General features: G+C 42.1%; 1 protein-coding gene and 1 pseudogene across 1 annotated transcript; both read right to left on the bottom strand.

Annotated features, from left to right (window-relative positions):
- Nucleotides 1-741: 741 nt before the first annotated feature.
- Nucleotides 742-6,386, bottom strand: LOC147448862 (autophagy-related protein 13b-like). The gene is made up of 4 exons (XM_086521309.1): nt 6,229-6,386; nt 4,558-5,903; nt 1,363-1,457; nt 742-1,117 (listed from the first exon to the last, which is right to left on the bottom strand). Exons 2-4 carry the CDS (start codon nt 5,578-5,580, stop codon nt 877-879), a joined length of 1,359 nt encoding a protein of 452 aa, XP_086377435.1. The 5' UTR covers nt 5,581-5,903; nt 6,229-6,386; the 3' UTR covers nt 742-876.
- Nucleotides 6,387-23,285: 16,899 nt separating this feature from the next.
- On the bottom strand, nt 23,286-23,890 carry LOC147448861 (uncharacterized; annotated as a pseudogene).
- Between the last annotated feature and the right edge of the window lie 1,901 nt (nt 23,891-25,791).

The raw sequence follows: 25,791 nt of genomic DNA, 5'->3' as shown, positions 1-25,791 counted from the left end.
CAGAAGAGAGAGAGACCGCCGAAGGCGGCCGACAATACACGTTGAGTAAATGTCTGACAGACCACGCACGCTTATATGGAGATGCATGAGATAATCACAAAATCAACCTCACAATTGAACTCTAGGATAGTGCCCGTTTCCACTTACAAAAAAAGAGCTCATCAATATGTGAAATCTCAGTTTTTCATATATCACTTGTTAAGTTTCAACATTTCTCAATTACTATGAACTCAACTTTCCATACAATTAGTTAAATCTTTCATGAAGTAATCAATAAAATATCCCACTTTAACAGGTAAACATTTGAAGTGTTGGCAAGGCCTACAAAGACAAAAGCACCTCCCTAATGAGAGCAATGCACCACTCTGTGCGTAAGTCCGGGTGCGTGTGGGGTGGGTGCACGCGCACACACACACACACACACACACACACATATATATATATATATATATATATAGAGAGAGAGAGAGAGAGAGAGAGAGAGAGAGAGAGGTGAAGTCCGGTTTTTTTAACGTCTTAGGAACAATCCCAAGAGACCTCAAAGATCTATCCAATGAGTCTTGAACTAAAGTATAACTGATTTACCACACTTTGATGATAGAAAAGTTATTCCAGACTCCTCTCTCTCTCTCTCTCTCTCTCTCTCTCTCTCTCTCTCTCATGGTTGTGTGTGTGTGCGCGCGTGTGTGTGTGTGTGTGTGATAGAGAGAGAGAGAGAGAGAGAGGGATTCTATGCACAAGTTCTTGAAAAGTAGGTTAAGTTCCCACGGTCACCTGTATATCAATCACCGAAGATCATACAAGAAAGAATCTTTCATCACAATAAATATGTATGCTTGCAAGCGCACCCCTTTGTGGGGTTCGCCCTTTTGCTCACTATGTACACTTACTTAATAGGTCATCCTTGAAATTTATATACATTTTAAGTTCCTTCAGTGCATCAGCAGCTGTCTTCTTGGGGTCCGGGGAAAGAAATAGGTTCTCTCTTGTGCATCTCAGAGGTTCAAGAGGTCTCAGCATCGCCAAGAGTGACCCTAACGTGGGATCATCTGCTTGTGGACCTTTTCCACGAGCCCCAACGTCCGATTTTGCAGAGAGCGATTTGTCCGTCTCCTTCCTGCCAGAACATATTTGTAATCATAAAGAATGGTTATGTGCATTCTCTATAAAAATATACCTCTGTAAGGTAAGAAAAATCTGAACTTGCGAATTATACAGGAAGCTAAAACACTTGCACAAAACGATAAAAAACAAAAAATAAAGCATCAAGTATCCTATTTACAAAATTTTACTGTAAAGACTTCATTAAGACATGAGCACTCAGAAAGGCATATGGAAAAAAATTATGAAGATAAGCAGCACCTATCGTGTATTTCCTCATTGATCGCAAATGGAAAGTCAAAAGTTTGATTCTTATTGGTTGGGATAATAGCCCAACTTTGTCCTTCTTTCAAAGCCTGCCGCCAACAAATAAACGAGTGTAAGTTGCTGCAATCAATGCAGACAAAAAAATAAAAATGATTGACAGCTTTATACACGTGCCAAGTTGACTAGCGATATGTTACCCTCCAAGTAAAACATTTTGTAACATTTTGCGAAGCAGCAGCCTCAAAGCTTGAGTTTTGCAGATGACCTTAACCCCTCACAGGCTTTACCAAAACAAAAAGAAAAGGAAAGAGAATGGGAGGAGGAGGGGGGAAGGAAGGAAAGTATTAGCCTCTACATTAGGCCATAATGACAATGGGGCCAGACTACCAGATCTCGTGCCATGTATTGCACAATATCAGTGTAATGCTCACAAGGAGAGCCGTACTCCAGTTGTTGGCCAGTGGCATTACTTAATGATCATTGATGTCTCATCAAGCTCTCCTCAACTTGTCTGTAGACTTAACGTCAAGACTCAAAGGTCAAGATGGTTGGTTCTCATCAATACTCTCAGCCGCTAACTCCTATGACAGATCACAAAGAAAAGGAGAGTATGGTGGATCTCCTCATGCTCTTGGAACACTGTTGTTGCTTAAGAGTCTAAGAGGCACCGGCTAATTTCTTACTCTCTTTCAGCACCCTTACTAAGTTGTTATTCTTCATGACCACCTGATATCTAAGAAAGCAAGCCCAATGGGCCACTTTGAGCATCTATTTGGTGTATGCATCTGAGAAGACACAATGCTAGCTGTTGAGACTGAGACCTCCCAATTATAATCATCTAGTGCTCGTATCCAGCACGGTGATGTCATAAAAAATTAATTATAAGGGCTTTCTATCAATCGACAGTTTTTTTTGGGTGGCTTTTGGCTAAATTCTCTGTAGTCTGTAGTTTAGGCAAAGTAGTAAACGGCAATCAGAGTCAACGTAAATGCACGCTAGAGCCTAGTACAAGCAAACAAGTGAACGTGGGATCCTAAACCCATAGACAGATTTTTTTGGGACACTAGTTTTGAAGGAAGGTTAAAGGGCGTTGAGACGTACAAGGTCAAAGGGTGTAAATGAATTCCTCGTTATTTAATCGAGTGAGCGTGTCGAGGAGGGGGGAGTTTTACATGGCATAACCGATCCCACTTGAGAACAGAAAGGAGGAGCTGACTCAAAGGGCAACACAAAGCGCAGCAAGATTCACGCGTAATGATGTGGCAAATTGCAATTCATATAGTATGCTGTTGATGTGGCATCTCGCAAATTGGAAACTTCGACTATGGTCGTATGGAGTAAAGAAACACCACGAGGGGCGCATAGTTGGTGGGCCAATGCTTCTGGGAGTCGAACTCTGCACTCCGTGTCTCTAACCTACTGTGTTCTCTCTCTCTTTCTTTTAGTTCAAGTGTGCTGTTTCGGTTCAGTTCGTATTGTTGCTGTTTTTGTACTGCTTTGTCAAGGTGACTTGCCCGTTACAATCTACTCATCTTTGGCATTTTCTTGCTCTATCGATTGCTAACATTTTTGAAGGCTGATTGCAGCCCAGAGATTTTTCAAGCCTCTGTATGCAGCTATCTTTGGTTGACATTGGCAGCCCATTGCATCCCTCCAAGTGGCGCCCCCATTAGCCTCTAAGAGACGTGTCTCTACTGCCCCATCTTTGCCGCATCATTGACAATGACAATCTGTCAAAGGTGCAGTGGTAGCGAGGAAGGACTCATTTGATCAACATATAGAGTGTCTGACATAATGATATTACATTAGTAAAATGACATTGGGCAAGAGTTAGCAATTATAAAACACTCCGTGACATCAAACTAGTAAGCCAAAAGATACAGATTTGCGAAAAAATGGCATGATTAATGCGAATGGAGATAGCAATAAATTGCTTAAAAAGAGTCATGAATGGCTACTTATGAACTATCCAAAGAAAACATTCTTTCTTTGTACATGGCTGCATTCTTGGAGTAGAGTTTCTATCTACTCAACCTTGATTACTTCAAGGAGCGCCCCTAATTTGTTCCTGTGGTGTCGGGTCTAGAGAATCAATTACGGAGCTCAAGTGACTCGAAGACCTTGCCTGGACACTCATCCAAAAAAGCAAAGCAGACACAAAACAAACAAAGAATTCTACTTCTCGATCATAATCCTTCTTAACAAGGTTGAGCTTCCAAGAAAGAGGTAATTTGTCACAAGTGTCCCCCTCTCTCTTTCTATCCCTTGCATGTTTCTCTGTTCTCCTCGTCTCATTCTCCTACGCTCTCATGTTACCATCCCTTCTACTGTACATTGACAAATTTCTCATTAATGACTCAAGGAATTCTAAAATTTGATTAATGGAATCACTCTTATTGAGTCATTTTGGATCCACATCGATCATGTGCCTCCTTTAGAAGATGTTGCCAATGTTCCTTCGACTAAGAGAGACCAAGATGTCAAAGAAGGCTGCAGTATTTTTTTTTAGAAAACAATCATTTTTTCCCATCGCTCGTTGATCAATGGTTGTTAGTGCATTCGTAAGGCCAAATAAAATTTATTTATGCACCGGAAAGGTTTTGAAAAAGCTGCCTTATGCATAACTTTCAGAGCATTGTGTATCTAATGATCAACACTCTAGCTAAAGAAACATGCTCCTTCTAGTTTATCTAAGATGTCATCAATCCGGGAGGCGAAACCTAAACATATTGTAATCTTGTTTAAGAGACAATAATCTAGGTGTAGAACTAGATATCGATATGAGCTCCAAAACACACCCACACACATACAAAAACAAGAGCATGAACCATCTGTACAAAATCTATGCGAATCTTGTTTTAGTCAGTCCTAAAGATGTTAGACAAACTCATCCAGAGTAAAGCACCAATCTAAGAAACAAAAAGCCAGAGTAAATTGAATTATGAAATCACAGAAAATAGAAAATATTAACACATATCAAGGTTTCGATTTTTTAACTTGTTCCTCATGATTGTATACCAAATTCACATCATGTTTTAGTTTTTTGTCTTCTAAGCTACAATCAATTTTTAAATCTGAAAGTGTTCACAACAACTGTACACAATATAACCCACCTAAAATTCAGAGCAAAAAGCCAATCCAAAAACACAATGGCGCGGAACAAAGCACGAGAAAAGATAAATTACATACCCTTTCTTTGGTTGCTGGTTGCTGTAGCTCCAGATTGCTGGCTTTGAAGGAAGAATGACACCGAGCTGAAGGAAGGGACTGCACATGCCCAATATTTTCTCCTGGCAACTGTTTCAACTGATGTTTGCCTACCTGGCCTACATAGTCCAGAATGATGTTAGGCGGGAGAGCAGGCGAATTTTGCTCTTCCATAGGGACTGTCCTCCGATAAGCAACTGATACGCGAAAGTGTCCACAATGACAGTCAGTATGAAGGAAGTGAAATGGTGCCATATCCTTCTTGTCACTTTCAAGGAATGGAGGAGGAATTGTTGACACTCTGTAGGCGAGCCTGGACCTGTGCTTGCCTCTAGTGCTTAAGACTCTAGTAAAATTATGTGCTGGTAGGAGACGTGCTGTAGAATACAAAGAGCGCAACAATATGGAAAGGTTTTTCTCTACATCAATGCGTATGGCTTCATGCTCATCCTTGATTAAAGCTCTAAATGTTTCATTAATTCTCAAAGGAATAACTTTGTATTTGCTGTTTTGAGCTGCCCTCCAATAGCGACCAATAATACCTTTCTCCATAAATAAGCCAGGCTCTCTCTCCATCTTGCTTGAGCTCATTCCATTGCAAGGGACAAACTCAACAGTCCATCTTTCCAAAAGAAGTGCTGTTTCTGAACTAGAAGCTTCTAGTGCTATTTTCAATGAGCCTGGTACAGCCAAATTATTTACATTTTTAACCAATTTCTGCCCAACCACGCTTTTTCGGCCCTGTCGCAAATACCAAATGTCAATAACCATTGGTTCCCACACACCTCTAGACCAAGGCTCCATTTTATCTGTCATTGGACCAGATTTCCCCAAAACAAGGTTGAATGCAGAACCTTGGGGTCTATGTGCAGAGCTAGAGGCAGTGCCATCCCCAGAAATCGGAGCTGATGTGGATAATCTGGATTCTAAAATCACTTGCATAAATCTGGCATAGGACTCTGTGATCAGCTGCCTCACTTCAGGGTTTCTATCCAAACTTGCCATGACAATATCTGTTTTTAAGATGTGAGAGCTAAGATTTTATGTTTGATAAGCGTGAGCTAACCTTCTTGATATTAGCAACGTTTCCAGCACTTTGAAATCTCGACCCTTGCGATCTTGAAAAGCTCTGACAAGACCTTTCAAAAAATAAAGACTACGGGGATTGCTGCTGCGGCCTGGAAGCCCGCTGTGCTTGGACAAAACTGTGGATCGTCGTTTGCAACTGTCTGGCAAATGATACATCATCGCAGATTTCTGTGTTGAGACCCATGTCTCAAAAGAAAACCATCTCATTTTGACACATCTTACTGATGTTTTATCCCCATCTGGAAACAAACATACATAAGGATTTGCACAACATAAGAGAAAGTTAAGATCAGAGCAGAAAAACAAATCCATACATTGAGCATGCCTAAATCTCTGCACAGATGACATAACTTCTGCATGCATAGACAAATAAACATCAAACAAGAAGAAGCCAATGCTCAAGATCCTATCTTGACTACAGTTTGCACCAAGCTTTCAAGCAAAAAATGTGTGATACCAATGTTTACATGAACAAGCTTAGACTAACAGCTCGAAAGAGACCCTGATAGTACAGCAGAGCCCCTCAATGAGTCACCGTTTTCTGTAGAAAGGCAGAGAACCAACCAGAAACACATGCAGGTACTCCACAGTTGAAGAGGGCTTTGAGCCTGCGAGTCGGGAAAGACGAAGATGCAAGCAAAGGTCGTGGGCGATAAAAGAAAGAGAACCCGCGAAGGAAGAGTGCTCCCTAGCAGAGAATCGGATACGTTTCCTGGAAAAAAGGCCTTGCAAAAAGCGAAGTCTGGCTTTAAGTTTTATGGAGAAGTCTCTCTAAAATAGCGCATCCCCTTCTTGGGCTCCGCTAAAATTAAAACAAAAATTTTAATTATAGTGAATGATAGTAAACGTTTCAGTCTTCAGTAGTATCACCTCAGGACTAAGATCACATTCACACACAAGCACAAACAGCGTTTTGATGATACTACTAGTTTCTAATTGCTTCTAGGAAACGAAGCCTTCGCAAGCTAACTCTATCAAAAACGACAAAGTTGGTTGGAGCAAGGCTTCATTTACCGAAAGACGACAAGAAATGTGTGGATGCTCGGTCTACTTAAGGGCAAGGAGACACTGTTGTAATCGTCAGCTTTACCCCCACCCTTCAGTCGTGAGGGATCAATGGCTGGGAACTGGCCTAGCCTCATCACTATATCACACAGGCAGCTTCAAATGGGATCAATGGTGAAGGGGAAAAACAAGGGGCACGTCAATCATGGGCAGTCAAATGTAGCAGCACGGAGGCATCCCAAATATAGAAACTTGCCTCGAATCTACAAAATTCGTCCGCATTTACAATATGACATACTCAAAATCCCCTATGTTTCAATGAGCACAAGCGGGCATAGTGGTTAGTGCACATGGCTCACTGTAGGGAGGTATGCAGAGTGCCCCAAATTTACCAGATGTCCCGAATTTACAAATGTACATGGACAGTCCGAATCACCTTAGTCGTAGATCCCATTTGAAGCTACAGGTGTGCGACAATGTGGAGGTTGGCCCGGGGTGGAGGGAGGCCATCCATGTGGGCGATGGGAATGGACTATACGGGTAGGCGAGATAACATGGCTCCAAGTCAACGCCAAGCTGGCAAAAAACTGAACCCAGGCAGGGAGAGCTGCATGGCCAACCTGAGGAGGGGGTGGGCCCTTCTAATTTGCATGTGGTAATGAGTTGGGGGTACCATCATGCATAAGAACTAAGACAACCCTTGTAGCAATTTCTCTGTTTGTGTGCTGCCAGAGCTCCATAGTCAAGCTTGTGAGGTCCCATTGTTGGGCTTTTGGATGCCCCATTGCTGTGAAATCGTGAAGCCAAAGCTTTTCTCTCATTCAAGAACAAAGGAGAAGAACGCAAGCACTCAACCTCATTACTAAGGCGACCGGTTCAGTGATCTCTCTCTCTCTCTCTCTCTCTCTCTCTCTCTCTCTCTCTCTCTCTCTCTCTCTCTCTCTCTCTCTCTCTCTCTCTCTCTCTCTCTCTCTCTCTCACACACACACACACACACACACACACACATTTACCATTTTGTTTCCTACATTTTCTCTCTTCTATGATAAATGGTAAATATGTGTGTGTGTGTGTGTGTGTGTGTGTGTGTGTGTGTGTGTGTGTGTGTGTGTGTGTGTGTGTGTGTGTGTGTGTGTGTGTGTGTGTGTGTGAGAGAGAGAGAGAGAGAGTAACATGATTCTCCTTATTTACTAAGCATGAAGCAGCAATATATGGCCACATCAAATAGATTTCATTGTCTGATTGTGATGGACCATGCATGCTATGTAATGCCATGGTGACCCCTTTGACACTAGATTCTCCTCAAATGTGTCTATGATGATCAACTCACGCCACTTTGTCTTACAAGTGACTATGGATGATGAGGTCTTGCGCTTCATTTTAATCAGTGAAGCATCTACATGAACAATGAATTTGTTTTCAATGTAATCACTAGTATGCTCTACTCGGCTAAGGTCATAACCATAATAAAAGATACCAATGCTCCTAATATACACACTTTGACAAGAGGACGGAGTACATTCTAGTCTCAAATGTCTTATAACAAGTAATGTTTGTGGACTCCACGTGGTTTTGGGTCGTGGATGCCTTTATGGGCAAGAGTGATGCTATGCATGTCCTCCGTAGCTTCTTCAGAAAGAGGAACTTTTGACTCTTTGTGCTCACTCTTTTTTCACTTATTCTTAGGTGAAATATAAGAAGGGTACAAAAAGTTTTTAGGCATGTTGCATTCATGCTTTGTATTGATATATTGGTTGTCATTGGACTTTGCATCAGGAAACATTGGACATGTTGTGTAATGTACCTTGCTACACATACAAAGGGTGCAAGGATACGTTGGAGACAGAATCAACTTCTCTGATATGGCCTGCTTGGGTGTAGGAACATGATGGATATCGTATTTGTTTTTCATAGATGAATAATCTGAGTTTACATTTGCTTATGGCTATCCATATGACTCTTAATTTTGATGGCTACACATGTAATGCGTTGGAGGCTTTAATTCAAGGGATGAAGGATCCCAATCTCCAACATAAGTTGCTTGAGCTTGCCAATACATTCGAGTTGAAAGTGTTAAAATTAAGTCTCCTAGAATCCTCTTATACCCTGAACTTGGGAACATGCTTGTCATTTTTGTTTGTGGATTTGATGTCACAAAGACCGATTCAACCAAATGCTCTTGACTTTGAATTTTATGTCATGGATGTCATTCGCTATGTAATCAAGTTGTGGTTGTGGAGCATATGTTGTTGAAACAATGGGAGGTGTAGGAGCTACATGAGGATGAGGACCCATAGGTGTATATGATTGGTACACACTTGTAGGTACTATCGCAGGCATTGAGCTACCATATAGTGGTGCTTTACTAACAAACGATGTCAATGGCATGCCCATCACTGGCAGTGTCCTATCCAACACCCAAATCAACCATAAGGCGTCTGAGCCATACACACTCAACCATAGCTGTGAAGACTACCCTGTACTCAGCCTCACAATTGGAAGTGGCCACAATAGTTATCTTCTTGCTCAACCATGATATGCATGAGCTGCCAAGCATGAAACAAACACCAGTTGTGGACAAAACAACCAGAGCAATCTGAGTCCGAAAAAGCATGTAAATCTGGCGGCAATGATCCCCCCTTGGGATAAAACAAGCCAAGATGTAAAGTGCCACTAAAGTAACAAAAACTTCTCTTGACAGCCTGCCAATGCTTAGACCCTGGGCTATGCATGAATTTGTTGACCTGTGAGACTGCAAATTGAATATCCAGCCCCATGTTGCATACATAAATGAGGCAGCCAACAACAGTTTGGTAAAGAGTGATGTCGGTTGGATCACTAGCATCATGAAGACTCAATTTCAAACCTATTTCCATGGAGTGACAATAGGTTTGCAATCCTCAAGTCCAAACTTACATAGCAATGTCTCTATGTAACTTTTCTGACACAGGGCAATACCACCATCACACTGCTTAAGCTATATACCCAAGTAATGATGCAACAGCCCCAAATCTTTCATCTTGAAAGTAGCATTCAAATCAGCCTTAAATTCAGAAATATGTCTCTCATTTGGTCTAGTGATCAACAAATCATCTACATAGCGAACCACAATGAGAAGTACATCACCCTCATGCGTTACATTCAATGTGCTTTCTATTGGACTGCCTCACTTGACCAAATGAGTGTCAGCCTTCTCTTACCAAGAACGAGGAGATTGCTTCAGTCCATACAAAGCTTTCTTACATTTGCACACTTTATCCTCTTGTCCTTTCTTGACAAAACCGCAAGGGTGCTTACATAAACTTTTTGAAATTTTTCACCATTCAAGAAATTAGTAACAATGTCTGACTGATGTACATCCCAACCAAAATGAGATGCCAATGCACATAGAAAATGCACAGTAGTCATACGACAAGTGGGAGCAAAAGTCTCTTCAAAATCTGTGCCTTTCTATTGTGCCTAAACTTTTGCAACAAGTCGAGCTTTATAGCGATCAATCTCACCATATGGCTTGTGTTTCAACTTGTAAACCCACTTTGTACCAATGGCCTTTTTTCTAGGAGGAAGATCACATAAAGTCCATGTGTCATTTTCTATAAGTGCATCATATTTTGATTGCATGGAAACCATCCAATTGTTTAATTATGTGCTTCATAAAAAGACAGAGGTTTCTCAACATCATGTAAACTAGACACAGCCAAAACATAACAATCTCATGTATTAGATGCATGGAAGGAACCTGAATGAGTACGACTAGACAAAGGTGCATCCAATTTACTGTCACGCAAAGTATGCGCCAGCCATTTAGGCATACCTCTAGCCTGCTCATTCTCAATCCTTTCCTCATCAAGTACATCATGTACATCTGCATCAGTAATAGGCTGATCTGTAACATTTTTAGAAACCCCCATAGGCTGTACATTTTCCTCATTGGAATTTACATTCAAGGTTCCACCACTAAAAAGATGCAACAAAGTGTCATAAATGTCCTGTGAGCTAGTACATGACAGCAAGGGCTGAATAGAATCTTCCACAAACACAACATCTCGTGAGACCAAGATACACTTTGTTTGCAGATGATATAACCTGTAATCCTTGCTTTCAACACTACAATCAACAAAAATACATTTGAGTGCCTTATCATCCAATTTCTTGTGTTGCGCTTGTGGCACTAAAGCATATGCCAAACAGTCAAAAAGATGCATGTGCTCAATAGAAGGCTTTCTATCATGCCATGCTTTATATGGAGTCATAGACTACAAAGATTTTGTAGGACACCTGTTTAGCACATAAGTGGCACACATGATGGCCTCAAGCCAAAACGAATGCAGCAAAGCTTGACTCTTGACCATACATCGTGCCATTTCCGTAAGTAACCTGTTTTTCTTCTCAGCAACACCATGTTGCTGAGGCGTATAAGGCACTGTACATTGGTGTTTTATCCCACGACTAGCTAGGAATGCATTAAACTCATGAGACATATACCCCCCCCCCCGCCCCTCGATTGGAATGGAGGGTGCCCATAATACATTTTGAGACATTTTCAGCCATTGTCAGAAATTGTTTGAAGCACATAAATACTTCGGACTTCGCTTTAAGTGGATATACCCATGCATGCCTGGAATAATCATCAATGAAAGTCACAAAGTAAAGGTAATTGCCAAGGATGGAGTTTGCATGGGCCCACAAACATCACTATGCACAAGCTACAGCCTGCATATGGCCCTAACTGAACCATCCTTTGAAAACTTTGAACACTGCATTTTACCCAAGATACAACCTTCACAAACATGTTCAATAGAGGCAGAAAAGAAGCAACCATATCAAATTTTTGCAAATGCAACAAACTCGCAAAATTCAGATCTCCAAAACGTGCATGCCAAAGTTTTGCATCTAAAATAGCCTTAAAATCCATAATTGAATTTGCAACGACTAGCTAGAAATGAATTAAACTCATGAGACGTATACCCCCCCCCCGGATTGGAATGGAGGGTGCCCATAGTACATTTTAAGACATTTTCAGCCATAGTCAGAAATTGTTTGAAGCACATAAATACTTCGTACGTCGCTTTAAGCGGATAGACTCATGCATGCCTGGAGTAATCAATCATCAATGAAATTCACAAAGTAAAGGTAATTGCCAAGGATGGAGTTTGCATGGGCCCACAAACATCACTATGCACAAGCTACAACCTGCATGTGGCCCTAACTGAATTTGGGGTTTTATCCCACGACTAGCTAGAAATGCATTAAACTCATGAGACATATACTCGCCCCCCCGGATCGGAACGGAGGGTGCCCATAGTACATTTTGAAACATTGTTTTCAGCCATAGTCAAAAATTGTTTGAAGCACATAAATACTTCGGACTTTGCTTTAAGCGGATACACCCATGCATGCCTGGAGTAATCATCAATGAAAGTCACAAAGTAAAGGTAATTGCCAAGGATGGAGTTTGCATGGGCCCACAAACATCACTATGCACAAGCTACAACTTGCATGTGGCCCTAACTGAACCATCCTTTGGAAAACTTGAACAATGCATCTTACCCAAAATACAGCCTTCACAAACATGTTCAATAGAGGCGGCAAAGAAGAAACCATATCAGATTTCTGCAAACGCAGCAAACTGGTAAAATTCAGATCCCCAAAACGTGCATGCCAAAGTTTTGCATCTGAAATAGCCTTAGAATCCACAATTGAATTTGCAAAATTTTGCCCACACTTGTCATATAAAGTGAGCTTATATAGCCCACGCATAAAATTCTAGATGCAACAATTTCATCACCAAAATTGATATCATGTAGTGAACATTTTCATCCACAAATTTGACTATAAGACCAAGTCTAAGAAGTGCAGATATAGACAAAAGTTTCTTCTTGATCCTAGGTACATACAATGCATCAACAAGTGTGAAAGAACTGCCATTTGCAGCAATAAGCACAATCTCTCCAACTCCCTTGACCGGATAAGAGGCGTTGTTGGCACAAGTGACTGAATTCCCATGAGGGACATCCTCAAGAGAGGTAAGCAAGTCACGATGAGAGGTAACGTGCTTTGTAGCACCACTATCAAAGTACCACACTTGAGCATCTGCAACAACTAACAAACATGCATCATGGATAGAAGGATCATAAGTGCACTCTGCACTAAAAGCCATTCTGCATCAACATCAACATCAACATCAACATCAACATCAACATCATAGTCTCCTTTGATAGAAGACTCAACAATAGATGCATTTGTAGTGGAACCATCATTAAATGTGGAACCCACCTCTTTCTTCTTAGCGTCTTTGGCCTTCAACTTAGGACACTACTTTTTCTGAAAAAAGACTCTTGAAATAGTAACATGCATAATGCATCAAACTCGACAACTCTATGATTTCCTTGGGTCATAAGTCTTCAAGTACTAGCAAAAGTCTGGTAAAAATCTGGCAAGGCATCAAGAACAATGTGCGCAAGGGAACTATTTGAAATGACCACGTGCAAAAATATGTTTCTCATTGATATCCTTGACACCAGGAAGGAAAGTTTCCATGTCATCTTCCTCATGCATAATCTTCAACTCCAGCTCTTTACGCAACAATGCAATTTTTTCCTCATTGCGACTTGCATAAAGACCAGCTAGAATATCCCAAGCCCATTTTGTAGATTTCACTGAACAAATGTGAGGAGTAATAGTGCGCTTCACAGACAACACAATCAATGCATGAGCCTGCACATCTTTTACATCCCAACGAGCTTGCTCAGCCGTAGACAAAACAACTATGGCAGCAACAATCCTGCCACCAAAACCTGCAACATCCTCAACATTGCCTACATCCTCAGAACCAAGATGCAAATTAATGCCATGCTCAATGTTCCAAATGCCCTTTGACACAAGGACATGTTTCATCATGCAAGTCCACATAGGGTAATTGTCCCCATCCAACCTATCCTCAACAGCAAACATCTTGAACACATCTGTGTTGTTGTTAGCCATGGCGAATGCTGCACCTAATGTGAAAATTTCATGAAAAGAGGAGGAATTGAGTGGGAACAACACGTGCTAAATAGCACAAACCGTAGAAGACTATACGAGACATGCTATGCAAAAAAACAGCACTGACAAAATTTTTGCACAAAATGACAAAATAGCTTGCGTAGTACTGCCTGTAGTGGTAATGGAGACCGACATGAGCCCAAATCAAAAAGCTCATAGAAATCAAAGAAAGTGAGCAGGCGTGTGCTGGAGCTGCTGGTGACTAAGCCCCGGAGGATGTAACTTGCTCTGATACCAATTGTTGGAATTAGGGTTGCAGGAAAACACACACAGCTTGGAGAAGACGAAGGAAGCTCAAGGCACACAACAGAGAGTGTATCACTAGAAAGATAAGATAGCCCTAGAGTGATGCCCATATATACAATGCACGGGGGAAAAAACCTCCTAGCGAGGGAAAAAATGTCTCGATGGTCCTAAGTGTGTTCAAACACTTAGGATGTGGTAGTGATGTGTTCACACACATCACTACCACATGTATGGTAATAGAGCTATCTCCTTTTGCTCCATTGCCCATGTGCATTAATCAACTAGGAGCTTCTGCAATAGCTCTTTCAAGACATTATTACAAGAAGTTATCTCTGCGTCGATGTCCCTTAATGATTGTACATTGCTATACAGGTCACCAACCATTGCTTTGCCGTCACAACCACTTCCTATTTCCACAGCTTGGGCATATTGTTGCATGGCTTCAACCATTGCATATATGCTATCCATAATAGGCATAACTATATGTAGCATTGGAAAATAGCTCTCAACAATTAAGTGAACCCCATAAGGTGCTTGCATTGGGATGACCAATTTGGAAAATCAAATGAAGAGGACTACATGCTCACATATACCAATAGTATGTTGTTATGCTCTAAATCTTGAATAGTAATGTAGATTCATCCACCACACAAAGAGTAGAGGGATTGGTTACGTATCATTGAAGTAGCTTCTCCCCACTAGGAAGTGCTCTAGTTTCACTCTTGCTCGAGGCATAGATAGCAAAACATCAAGAGTCCACTATAAAGATATACACAATCAATGGATTTAGTAATAGTAGATGCTTGCAATGCCATGCAAATTGCTTGATCGTTGCTCACACCTAGATATTTCTTTTTCTTGAAGAACTCCAAAAGAATTTCACCTCTCCCGTTCCCAATTGTTACATCACCGTCAAGTGCATGCAATAGGTCAACCACTGACCTATTTATCTTGGCATCCAAAAGAGTATACTTCACATAATTCCACAATCTCTCCACCAAATTTGTAGTGTTGACATTGCCATGAGGGAATAGGCACCCAAATTTTGGCCAACGCTCACGCCAAATACATGACTTCAAGTACCATTCATTCGAGACATAATGCTACATATCCACATGCTCATAGTAGTCCAAGAGGAGGCACCTGCATAAGATTGCAAATTGAAGAATATACATGGTCTTGAAATTGTTTTGGCACTTGTGGCAATACGTTCTCGACTCAAGCCTTCTTTTTTATGAAACCAAAAAAGTAGGACACATGGCATGGAACTTGCATTCTTTGGATTCCAATGCACTGATCCCAACAAGAAAAATAATCATTGATGGCTCTCAAGATGGCATTCAGCTCCTAGGGGCATTTGCCTATCACTATTGTGATAGGACATATGCTACCCATTCTTGAAAATAAAATGCAGATATTCAATTCAAGGGCATTGCTTTCTTGACCTATATGTGTGTCGCTTGTACACAACATCAACCACATAGGAAGTCCGATTCAAGATTGATTTGGTAGAACTGCAACATACATTGGAAATCCATATACATGAATGTATTGTCCACCACCCATGCATTATGTCATGAGAAGACAATACACATTTTTGCATCCAATTATCTCGAATGATTACAATAAAAGGTTTGTCGATTTCTGTGTAGTATTTGAATTGTATGGTTGGACATGTAGAACCTTTCAAAGATAGCAAACACTAGTATAAGATGTAACAACTGAGTACATAACTAGAAATGGAAGAAGTGCAGATTCTGCCTTCCTGATAGCTTGTAGCTTCAAAGCCTCCACATACATGGCCAACCGTTTGCATGCTTCATAATCCAGTGATGCAAAAGTGGATTTCACAATACGAAGATGCAAAAAGCAAGAGCGACAAAGGGCACGAATCGAGTGGAGACGGGGAAGACGATCGTCGATGCATTATCCGACGGGTCTTGAGAGCCAGAGCCTACCAACATTCATGAGCTTAAGATGGTTGCACAACCAATTGAAAAGCGCACAACAGTGCGGTGAAGAAGTGATTGAGGAGGAGTGGGAGTACTCTCAGGGTTGCGCAACCAAGGTAAGTTTGCAATGTATGACTAGTGACTTTCTACATGTTTGAACAGCCACTCATAATCTTTGTTGGTTGTAGTATAAGTCATACACAACAGCATGATGTAAAGATCAACATTTGCTCTCTCTCTCTCTCTCTCTCTCTCTCTCTCTCTCTCTCTCTCTCTCTCTCTCTCTCTCTCTCTCTCTCTCTCTCTCTCTCTCTCTCTCTCTCTCTCTCATGATAGATAAAGATCTGTCGCAAGTAATCGAGAAAACTATGGAAAATAGAAAAGAAATTTAATTTATGACCAGATTGTCTTGTCACAGCTACATATAAAAGGCATGTTGTCCAAGACATAGCTTTTACAAGATACGTAGAATACACACGGGAGACAAATTCACAAGAACTTCACAGGAATCCCTCCCCCTTTATGAGTCCTCTCTCTCTCTCTCTCTCTCTCTCTCTCTCTCTCTCTCTCTCTCTCTCTCTCTCTCTCTCTCTCTCTCTCTCTCCCCACAGGAATCCCTCTCCCTATTATCTATAGTATAGATTATAGCTTGTCCATGTTTTCTTCTCCATTCAATATTAAGATTAAATGTTCGTGTGTTTAATGCAGGTATGGATGATGATGAGTTTCTTTCTTCTTTGTCACCCCAGCAGAGGAGGTGGTACAAGGATCTTCATTGCTCTGGAGCACCATCACGTCGCTCCACTCCTTCAGTGTCTCCCTCTGTTTCGGAGCATTTAGCATGCTCCAAAGCTTCCGTGTCGACGAGATGATCTTCACATTCGTCTAGGCACCGACGCTCTAGTGGTGGCGGCGGCGGGGATGCCGTCACTGATGCCTCGACACCGCCTCGTGTTGGACGAGGCTCCTTACCTTCCCCTTCTTTGCCCACCCCCACACCAGCCACGGCATCTCCATCTACGCCATGTTTTACGCGGCTATCGGTCGCTCTTGGCTACACACCACTAGCTACTCCTCCGGGAGTCACCCCAGTCGACGCTCCTCGCTTCGGGGCCCATACTCCAGTGGAGACACCTGACGTCCGTACCCCCACCGAGACGCCGCTCGAGACCCCTACTGAGACACCCAGGTTCATGTGTCACAGGCAAGAGGGCTTGCCGTACTCGGTCGACATCAGTGGCGGCATCATCTTGGATGACGAAGGCAAGAAGGTGATCTCGTGCATGTGCGGTCTTTTCTCTCAGGTGTTTCGACACTACATACTAAACACCTAGAGTGACGTACCAAATGAATTAAAAGACAAAGTCATCAGCATGCTGCATGACGAGTTTCCCGTGTCAAGTCGAGATGAGCGCTTCAATGAAGACCTGATGAAGGTTCGAATGCACGAATACTGCAAGCACAAGCGTTCTGAAGTACAAAAAGCAATAAAGCATGGGTGGAACAGACCAGATTGGCTGGCCAAAGAAGATTGGAAGAATGCAAAGCGAGCAGCGCGTGAGAATCCGAACAAGTGGAAGCAACAAAAGGAGGCAACCAAAGCGCGAGTAGAGGCAGGGAGCTCGCACCACTTAGGGAGCGGTGGGTGGGCATCATTTGAGGCCGATTTTGTTAGTGTTTTTGCATTGCTCTTTAGGTTTGGTAGTTACTTCTATTTGTACTTTTAAATTCTAACATAATGGATTCTTTGTATGTTTTGAACAATGGTCGACGACAGGACGTGACCCCACACCGTACGAACACGAGTACGCAGGCAAAAAGGGCTTAAACGCCCTAATGGACATTCTGAGTTCTCGCAGTGGCATGGTTAGTATTTCACTTTACTCTTTTACATTTGTTGTATTTTAATGATAAGCTAAGAAAATAGATTGTTTTGTAATTATATGTTTATACTTACAGAAAGTCTTTGACGTAGCTTATCCAAAAAATATAAGTCCTTGACTTGTTCTCAAATTTCATTAATAAACAACCCCACCATAACTAGTGTTCAAGGTTAAGAACCTGAATTATACACGACGAGACTAAACCTAGTCGCAACATGCTTTAACTTATGGTAAGCAAACTCCAATTAGATTAATAAATGCTTACTAATTGGATTGATTGGTGCTAACATATCCACTTTGCATATCCTTTAGCACAAGATTATACTTTGTAATCTACATATCCCCTTGGATACTGATAGTATTGAGGTTTTGTAATATGTCTATCCCCTTGGATACTAACAATATTGAGGTGTGTTTTTCATGGTTTATAGATAGTCTTTCAAAATGACTGGTAAATAGGGATCATCGTTCCTTACAACATTGCTGAGAAATCAACGATGTGATAAATAAACATCTTGATTAACTTGAAATATCCACCAGCACTCAACTCAAGCCATGATCTCTATTGGTGATTGCTAGAATCATGTCATGAATGTGCATGCTATTCCAAATCAGCTTTTGATAAACACTAGGGCCCATAACACCTAGTATGCATGCATTTATATTAAAAAAATTGAACCCGCATATCCATGTCCTTTGTAAGACTGCGGGGGACTGGACCATGCAACTCTCCACCCAACCGTGCCATATATAGACTCCTAGCCCCTAAATATAGCGCCCCTTGACCGCATGTCCGTCCTGGCCCTTGGCCCTGCCCTTGGCCTGACATTACTCCCCCCTTGGAGAAGCGTTTTCATCCTCGAAAACACAAGTGGTAGTATCTTCGTAAGAACACTGATGTTTTCCTTATTGGCATCCTCTACACGGGCCAATTGTCCATATGACCGATACCTGGTGCAGTGAGGAGGTTCAATGAAACCAAGAGCAACATCTTGATTTTCAACATTGTTGTCCTTTTGCAACCACCCGTATCTAAATGGTAACTCATGATAACTCATGTGAGTATCTTGAAAAGCTCATAGCTACTGAAAGATAGAATAGGGAGTGTCCTCATGTCAGACTTCTGAACATTTTGGAACACACAGAACCAGATGTTCACCCCTAACAAAGGTTACATGCCAACATACTCTATCAGCACACCTACTAAGTCCTTGACTTATGAAACTATCGGTATCCAACCCCACCACAACGGGTGTTCAAAGTTGAAAACCTAACCTAAGCAAATTCTAGAATAAGGAGAGAATCACCTATTCAGAATGCATTGTGCTAACGTATGCTCTTAGCAGATCCTTTAGCACGGTTTACTAACGTATGCGCTTAGCATATCCTTTAGTACTAAATAGAATACTTGTAAGCTGCCCATCCAACGTGGGATGAATAACAGCAGTATGAGTGAGGTACTTTCCCCAACCACTTAGAGACAGTCTTCCACGACTGACGACAAACTATGACTCAACCATTGAGTATCCAGCCATATACTCGATATGGAATGGAGACAACCAACTAGGTTGAATGTAGATTGGAGGTTCCAGCAACCAATCACTAACATCCATACTCAGCCATCACCTCGTATGGCAGGGTGTAAACTCATACAAAATCTGCAAGAGAGATCGCACTAGCAATGAAAAAGGGTGCAGAAAGAATAAAGTCCATGGATTTGCATGCCGCTCCAAATAAATTTGTGTTAAACACTAGGGCCCATAACACCTAGTGTGCATGCATTTAACACAAACATATCCAAACCGCAATTCCATGAGGAGACTTTCCATGATACTTACGTGAAAATCTTGCAACAAAGTTGGACCATAATAGAATGTGACAACCCGGTCACACCTAGGAACCAACCATGAGACCTTCTCATGAATGTAGCATACTTTGCAACAAAAGTTGGACCATAATAGAATGTGACAACCCGGTCACACCTAGGAACCAACCATGAGATATTCTCATGAACGTAGCATACTTTACTATATGTAGAAACGACCTTCCGTTAAGGTGGTTTCACAGCACTTGTAATCACAACAAGTCTGTACTTAGTACCCGAAAATTTTGGCCACTGAAATTGTTCTTGATACTGTGTGCGTCAATTGGTCTAATGAACGGATGCGACCAGCACCTAGGGACTTCGTCGCGACACATCATTTCGAATTGGGCGCCAGTGTCAGTCCCAGAGACTCATATTCTCCACATGTGGAATATGTCTCAAGTAAGGATGCCAGGAAAAGTGACATCCATCAAGTACGAGCTGTACTTGTGTGTGGAGGTAACTACGAACACTCTGCGACGCGAGTGAGAGGGACCCTCATTATCATGCTCCACACTGGCTAAACCAAGCTCCTTGAGTTCCTAGACCATGTTGTATCCCATGTGACAACATGTGCCAAATCGAACCCTACAAGTAGGTTCGTAACAGCAGAAGGCAAAAAGGTAGATTGGACACTTGGCCCAAAATACTTTGTGCCGACATGCCCTTGGCATGGCTCTGTAACATTCAAGCGTACTTATACGTCTTGAAAAACCAAGTAAAGCATACTGAAAAAGAAATAACACCAAATCAATAGATGCGTACCTGGAGATTTGAACGGAATGTTCACTTACCCGTATTCAAACGGAGAGGAGCACGTCTCCTACCTGGAAAAAAAAACAAATAGTATTGCAGTGGAAACCATGGGTGTTGCCCTCGCAATCCAACCCCTTTGGTTAACATCTACGTAGTCAAACCCCTTGGTAAGACCCTCTATAGAAACTGCACAACTAGCAGGTAACGGTTATCAACATAGTCAACCGTATAGAATCTACGTTGTCAAACCACTTGGTAAGACCCTGTGTAGAAATTGCTCAACTAGCAGGTAACGGTTATCAACATAGTCAACCATATACATATTGATTGGAATCAACCAAAAGTTGAATTTGTCCACTATCGCGTGGTAGCTTGCGAAATTCGTTCCTTGAAAGGCTAACTGGGAGAGATCAAACTGTGATCCTCAATGCCTATGGGATAATGTAGCAGTCACCCGCCGGGTCGTACCCCAAAACAATATGTCCATAGACACTCCGTAGTGCTATAGAGAGAACATGGAATCCACACAAGTGGACTGCCTAGCTCTGGTGGACAGTCATGCTGTCACAACTGATTGCTGCATCTATACTTCCTTGTATAGATCAACTGCTATGAGTTGAAGATTTATCAAAAACTCAACTTGAGTGTCGCACTGAAATCATGTAGTGCAAAAATGACATTGTAAACATCTTGAATGACAAGACCCTTGCTTGTCCATTAACGCCGATGTATACTTCCCTGGGTAGACTTGTTCACGCTTGAAAACAATCACCCAAAGAATGCCAATAGTTGGGTCTTACCCTTGGCCTGACCATGGCTCTTAGCCTGTGTGGCTCATGGCCCTTGTGCAAATTAGTGTTCAATGGACGAACCGATGAAGACTAATTTGAGTAGCATCTTAGCCACGTGCTAGCTGAGAGTTAGAGCACCTTGGCTCAGGCTGACTCACGAGCAAAACACGTATCAAAAGCTTCTTAGAATATTTTCATGATTCCCTTAAAGAGAGAGAACTATAGAGAAGAAGAGCATGCATACCTACGGAACTTTCCTTGAACGACTATGACGTGTATAGTTGAACGCCATGCTCGTGTGCATCTTATACCTAACGTGCAGCGTATCCTATAAGCATGCAACAAGTTTTTGCTATGACTCTCTCATGGAGAGAGGTAACAGAAAAACACAACCACATCTTGATCTACCTACCTTGCAGGGTCGTGATTGTATGAAAATGACTTAGCATTGGCACTTTTCCTGTGAAATAAGTCCTAGATTTAGGTTCATTTTAGTGCTGTTGGGTGTTGATAGCAACCAACCATCATGTTCAACAATCCATCACTTAGTCTGTCCCAGAGTTGTGAGTGTGATAGCGGAAGCATAATGCATAAAGTGGTGGAATCCATGCCACCTGCTTAGCATGCCTTGCATGCAAAAACGTAAGCCCTTGGCTACTATAACGGTCTCAAGCGTGAGAACCAAAACCATAAGTGCCTTGCACAGAGTAAACTGGTAGGGATTCTGTGAGCTGACAGTCCCTATGCGTATTGTGTGCTTACATTCCCAAACTTGTGTGCCAAAGCCCTTGATTCCAAATCAATGGCAGTATCTCCGCACAAGGGAGAAGCCGTGCTTCATGTAAAATTGCCAAAGCACTTTGCTTTGCACAATGACAGTAATTGCCAAGTAAAGTGTAAACATGGAAAAAAAAAAAAACAAGAAAAACTTAAACTTGGCTAACCTGGTAGTTGTTGCTGCAACCAGTTGTCATGAAATTCCAAAGGAAAAGCTTGCGTAAAGGTGGCTCATAGCCAAATCTGCCGTGCGAGAGAGAGTTGTCGCATACGTATATTCGCCCTCTTGTATCATATACATCCATCATATACGGAATGAAAGAATCTGCAAACATTTTGACAAATCCGTCCCCAGTTTGTATGCTCATAGCATATGCCAAACGTGGGGAGTCTCTATTCAAGATGCATAAAGAGAAGCCTTGCTTCACCTAAATCGGGTAGTCCTAATGGCCAACTGATGTGGCTGCCAATAGCATGACAAAAATATTCGACCTTGTCGAGCAATTTCAAGTGAAATTAACCAGTATTGTGTGGCAAGCATCCTATGTCGGCTTGTAGAAACAGTGACAAGGAGTCGGCCATGCCGAGCAACTTGCTGCCCTCAACAAATCCAGTAATAGGCCAAGCGTGTCACTTAGAGATACTGAAAAACCGGCCCTTGGCCCTGCCTTAAGGTACTCAGGAGAAGCCATGCTTCAGATAACTATGTTTGGCCTCATTGCCAACACATGCTATTGACGACAGATGTCATCGTGAAGAGAGTCCATTGTGTCGATCATACATAGACAATGGACCTTGTCCAGTTGTACTTTTTATTGAAGAGTATAAAAATACTTATATGCATACCGACAAAACTGGATTATTGAAAGCAAAGAGACTCCTATCTGTGTTGCAGGCTGTGATAAATGGTAGGCCCTGCCGAGCACTTTTGCCTGCTGTGCCAATGAAAGATATGCGAGAAAGAAATTTGCATGACAAACTATAGGCCTTGCCTATACTTGCCGCACTCTAACGAGAAATCGTCCTATGCACCTCCATGAAATGGTCATACCATACAGTTGTAAAAATGTCCCCAATGAATATGCTCCTAGCATACTCCAAATGCTAGCAGGACAAAAATGAAAGCCTTGTAAGTATATACATGCCATGCATGATAAAAAGTCGCAAGGGTTAACTCTGGAGTGGTGTACTCAAGCCATGCTTGATTTTTATCTTCAACCGAAACATTAATGTTGTGCAAACAAAATATGCCACAAAATTTAGTGCGTACCTGCTGAATCACATGAATAGACTTGCTATGTTGTCAAACTCCTGCATGATGCATGAGCACGCATGCCATGCTTTTCGTATCATGGTGGTGTATATCTTCCATCAAAGCGCTAAAGAGCCTCGAATCGGCGTCCGCTAGTGATGTCGGGCATTCGATTGGAAATCCATGGAGAAGGTAGAAACAAGAAACCGTGTTTCCATAGCCTCATGGTGAACTAGAAGCCTTGATTCCCTAGCACTTCTGCATGCATACCTTGGAAAAACCACCGTTGCCGCTCTTCGAGACACTCATGCATCGTAGCAAACCGGTCAGTTAGTCCGTGAATGGCCCTTACGGAACATTGCGTGCAGCCATGGCTCCTGTAATTGTTGCATGCAACCTTGGGTGGGCCGGCTTCTCTGGGACCCCTTGGGCACCCCATGTGTGGGACAAGGCCCTAGGAGTGCCCCATGGGCACCCTAGGTGCCCACACTATGGCCAACCCCTAAACGAAGCAAAAAATAAACAACCTGTAGCGATGGCGGCAGAATAAACTGTGCAGGGAAAAACTCCAACATGCCGATCCATGCGCTGCTCCAGCCACCTCCATCATGTGACGAAAAACCCCCCTCAGGCCAAGGCGAAGCTGTAGAAAGCATGCAGGTCCGATTTCGTGCATGTCGAACATCGCGACTTTGTGCATAGAAGCGGTCTGTCCCACGTGGAGTTCGGCCCCAAGCTCTGTGTAGATCTCCGATCACAAGAATGAGAGAGAGAGAGAGAGAGAGCTCCCTGTTGCCCCCTCCTCCATAGCTCCCTGTTGCCCCCTCCTCTCCACCTTGCTCTGATACCAGTGTAAGACTGCGGGGGACTGGACCATGCAACTCTCCACCCAACCGTGCCATATATAGACTCCTAGCCCCTAAATATAGCGCCCCTTGACCGCATGTCCGTCCTGGCCCTTGGCCCTGCCCTTGGCCTGACATCCTTCCTGACATTGGCCCATAATAGGATGTGAAAATCAATCACACCTAGGTACCAATGAAACATGTTCATCAACATAATAGAGATGCTATATAAACAACCATCCGTTAAAGTTGTTTAGCAACACTTGTACCTTAACAAGTCTGACTAGGTATCCAACAATTTTTGGCCACTGAAATTTTTCCTAATACGCGATGCGTAAAATGGTCTTAAACATGAAATTGACCAACACCTAGGGACTTTGTCGCGACACATAATTGAAATAACAGGCACCGATGTCAGTTCCAAAGACTCATATTCTCCACATGTGGAATATGTCTCACGTAAGGATGTCTGAAAAACGAACATCCTTCAAGTATGAGATGTACTTGTGTGTGGAGGTAACTGCAAACATTTTGCGACGTGAGTGAGAGAATCCTCATTAACCTTGCTCCACATTGGCTAAACCAAACTCCTTGAGTTCCTAAACCATGTTGTATCCCATGTGACAACATGTGCCAAATCAAACCCTACAAGTGGGTCCATAACTGCGTAATGGAAAAATGTATTTTGGACACTACGGCCTAAAATTTGGCTCTTAAATGACCTTGTCATCTCTCTAAAGAGCAGAAATGGATGAAAGCATTCAAGCTTATTCATCCAACTTGAAAAATTCAAGCAAAGCATATGCAAAAATGGAAGTAAACCAAATCATATGCGTACCTGGAAGTTGAACATAGTGTTCACTTACCTGTAGTTAAAGGCGATTGTCCAAATTTCCCGCCTGCAAAGGCCTAGGAACACTAATTGGAAATCAGTGAAATTCAAGCAGTATTACACATGTAACCTTGGGTGTTTCCTTTGTAATCCAAACCTCTATCTACATTATCAAACCCCTTGGTAAGACTTTGAAGGGAAACTAATCAACTAGTAGCCAATAGTAATTGAATTCAACTTTGGAAGTTGAAATTGTCCATTACCCCTTGGCAGCATGTGGACTTCTTTCCCTGAAAGTGTAAGTGTGAAGGTTCCAAGAATTGACCATCACCACTTAATAAGTGATTTAGTAATCACGAGCTGGGTCTTACTCCAAAATTATACTCGTGTCGTAGATGAAATAGGAGATCCACTCGAATTGGAATCGTATTCACAATTGGATCTTTTCTAGACCCAAAAATCCATAATCTTGGGTTTTTGTGAACAATAATGTTGTTGCAAATGCCGGTTTCATCTATACACATTGGTAGAGATAAGCCCTTATTAGTTTAAGACGTTCAAAAAATCAATTTGATCTTCACACTCAAAGTATGTAGTGCTAAAATAACACCCAAAAAATTAGTAATGGCTGTCCATTAAAATCGATGGATACTCAACTGGATAGAATTGTTCGACCGTGAAAGCAATCACTAATGGATTACAAACAGATGGCTCTTAGCCAATCCAAAATATGGGGCTCTTAGCTCTTCAAAAATGGATGGCTCTTAGACCATCGTGTTACCATAACAACATAGAAATATTTTCATAAAATCATGCCTAATTTCACCTTTCCCATAGAGAATTAGGAAGGAGAGAGAGAGAGAGAGAGAGAGAGAGAGAG

This window comes from Adiantum capillus-veneris, chromosome 10 (assembly GCF_014529385.1).
Source record: "Adiantum capillus-veneris isolate H3 chromosome 10, ASM1452938v2, whole genome shotgun sequence".
Classification (NCBI taxonomy): domain Eukaryota; kingdom Viridiplantae; phylum Streptophyta; class Polypodiopsida; order Polypodiales; family Pteridaceae; genus Adiantum; species Adiantum capillus-veneris.
This window is presented reverse-complemented; position numbering and strand designations above follow the sequence as displayed.

Coding starts and splice junctions, on each gene's coding strand:
- LOC147448862 (XM_086521309.1), bottom strand. CDS start 5,580: ATGGCAAGTTTGGATAGAAACCCTGAAGTGAGGCAGCTGATCACAGAG. Junction 1,458..4,557: donor AACCAGCAACCAAAGAAAGG/GTATGTAATTTA, acceptor TGTTGGCGGCAG/GCTTTGAAAGAAGGACAAAG. Junction 1,118..1,362: donor AATGAGGAAATACACGATAG/GTGCTGCTTATC, acceptor ATGTTCTGGCAG/GAAGGAGACGGACAAATCGC.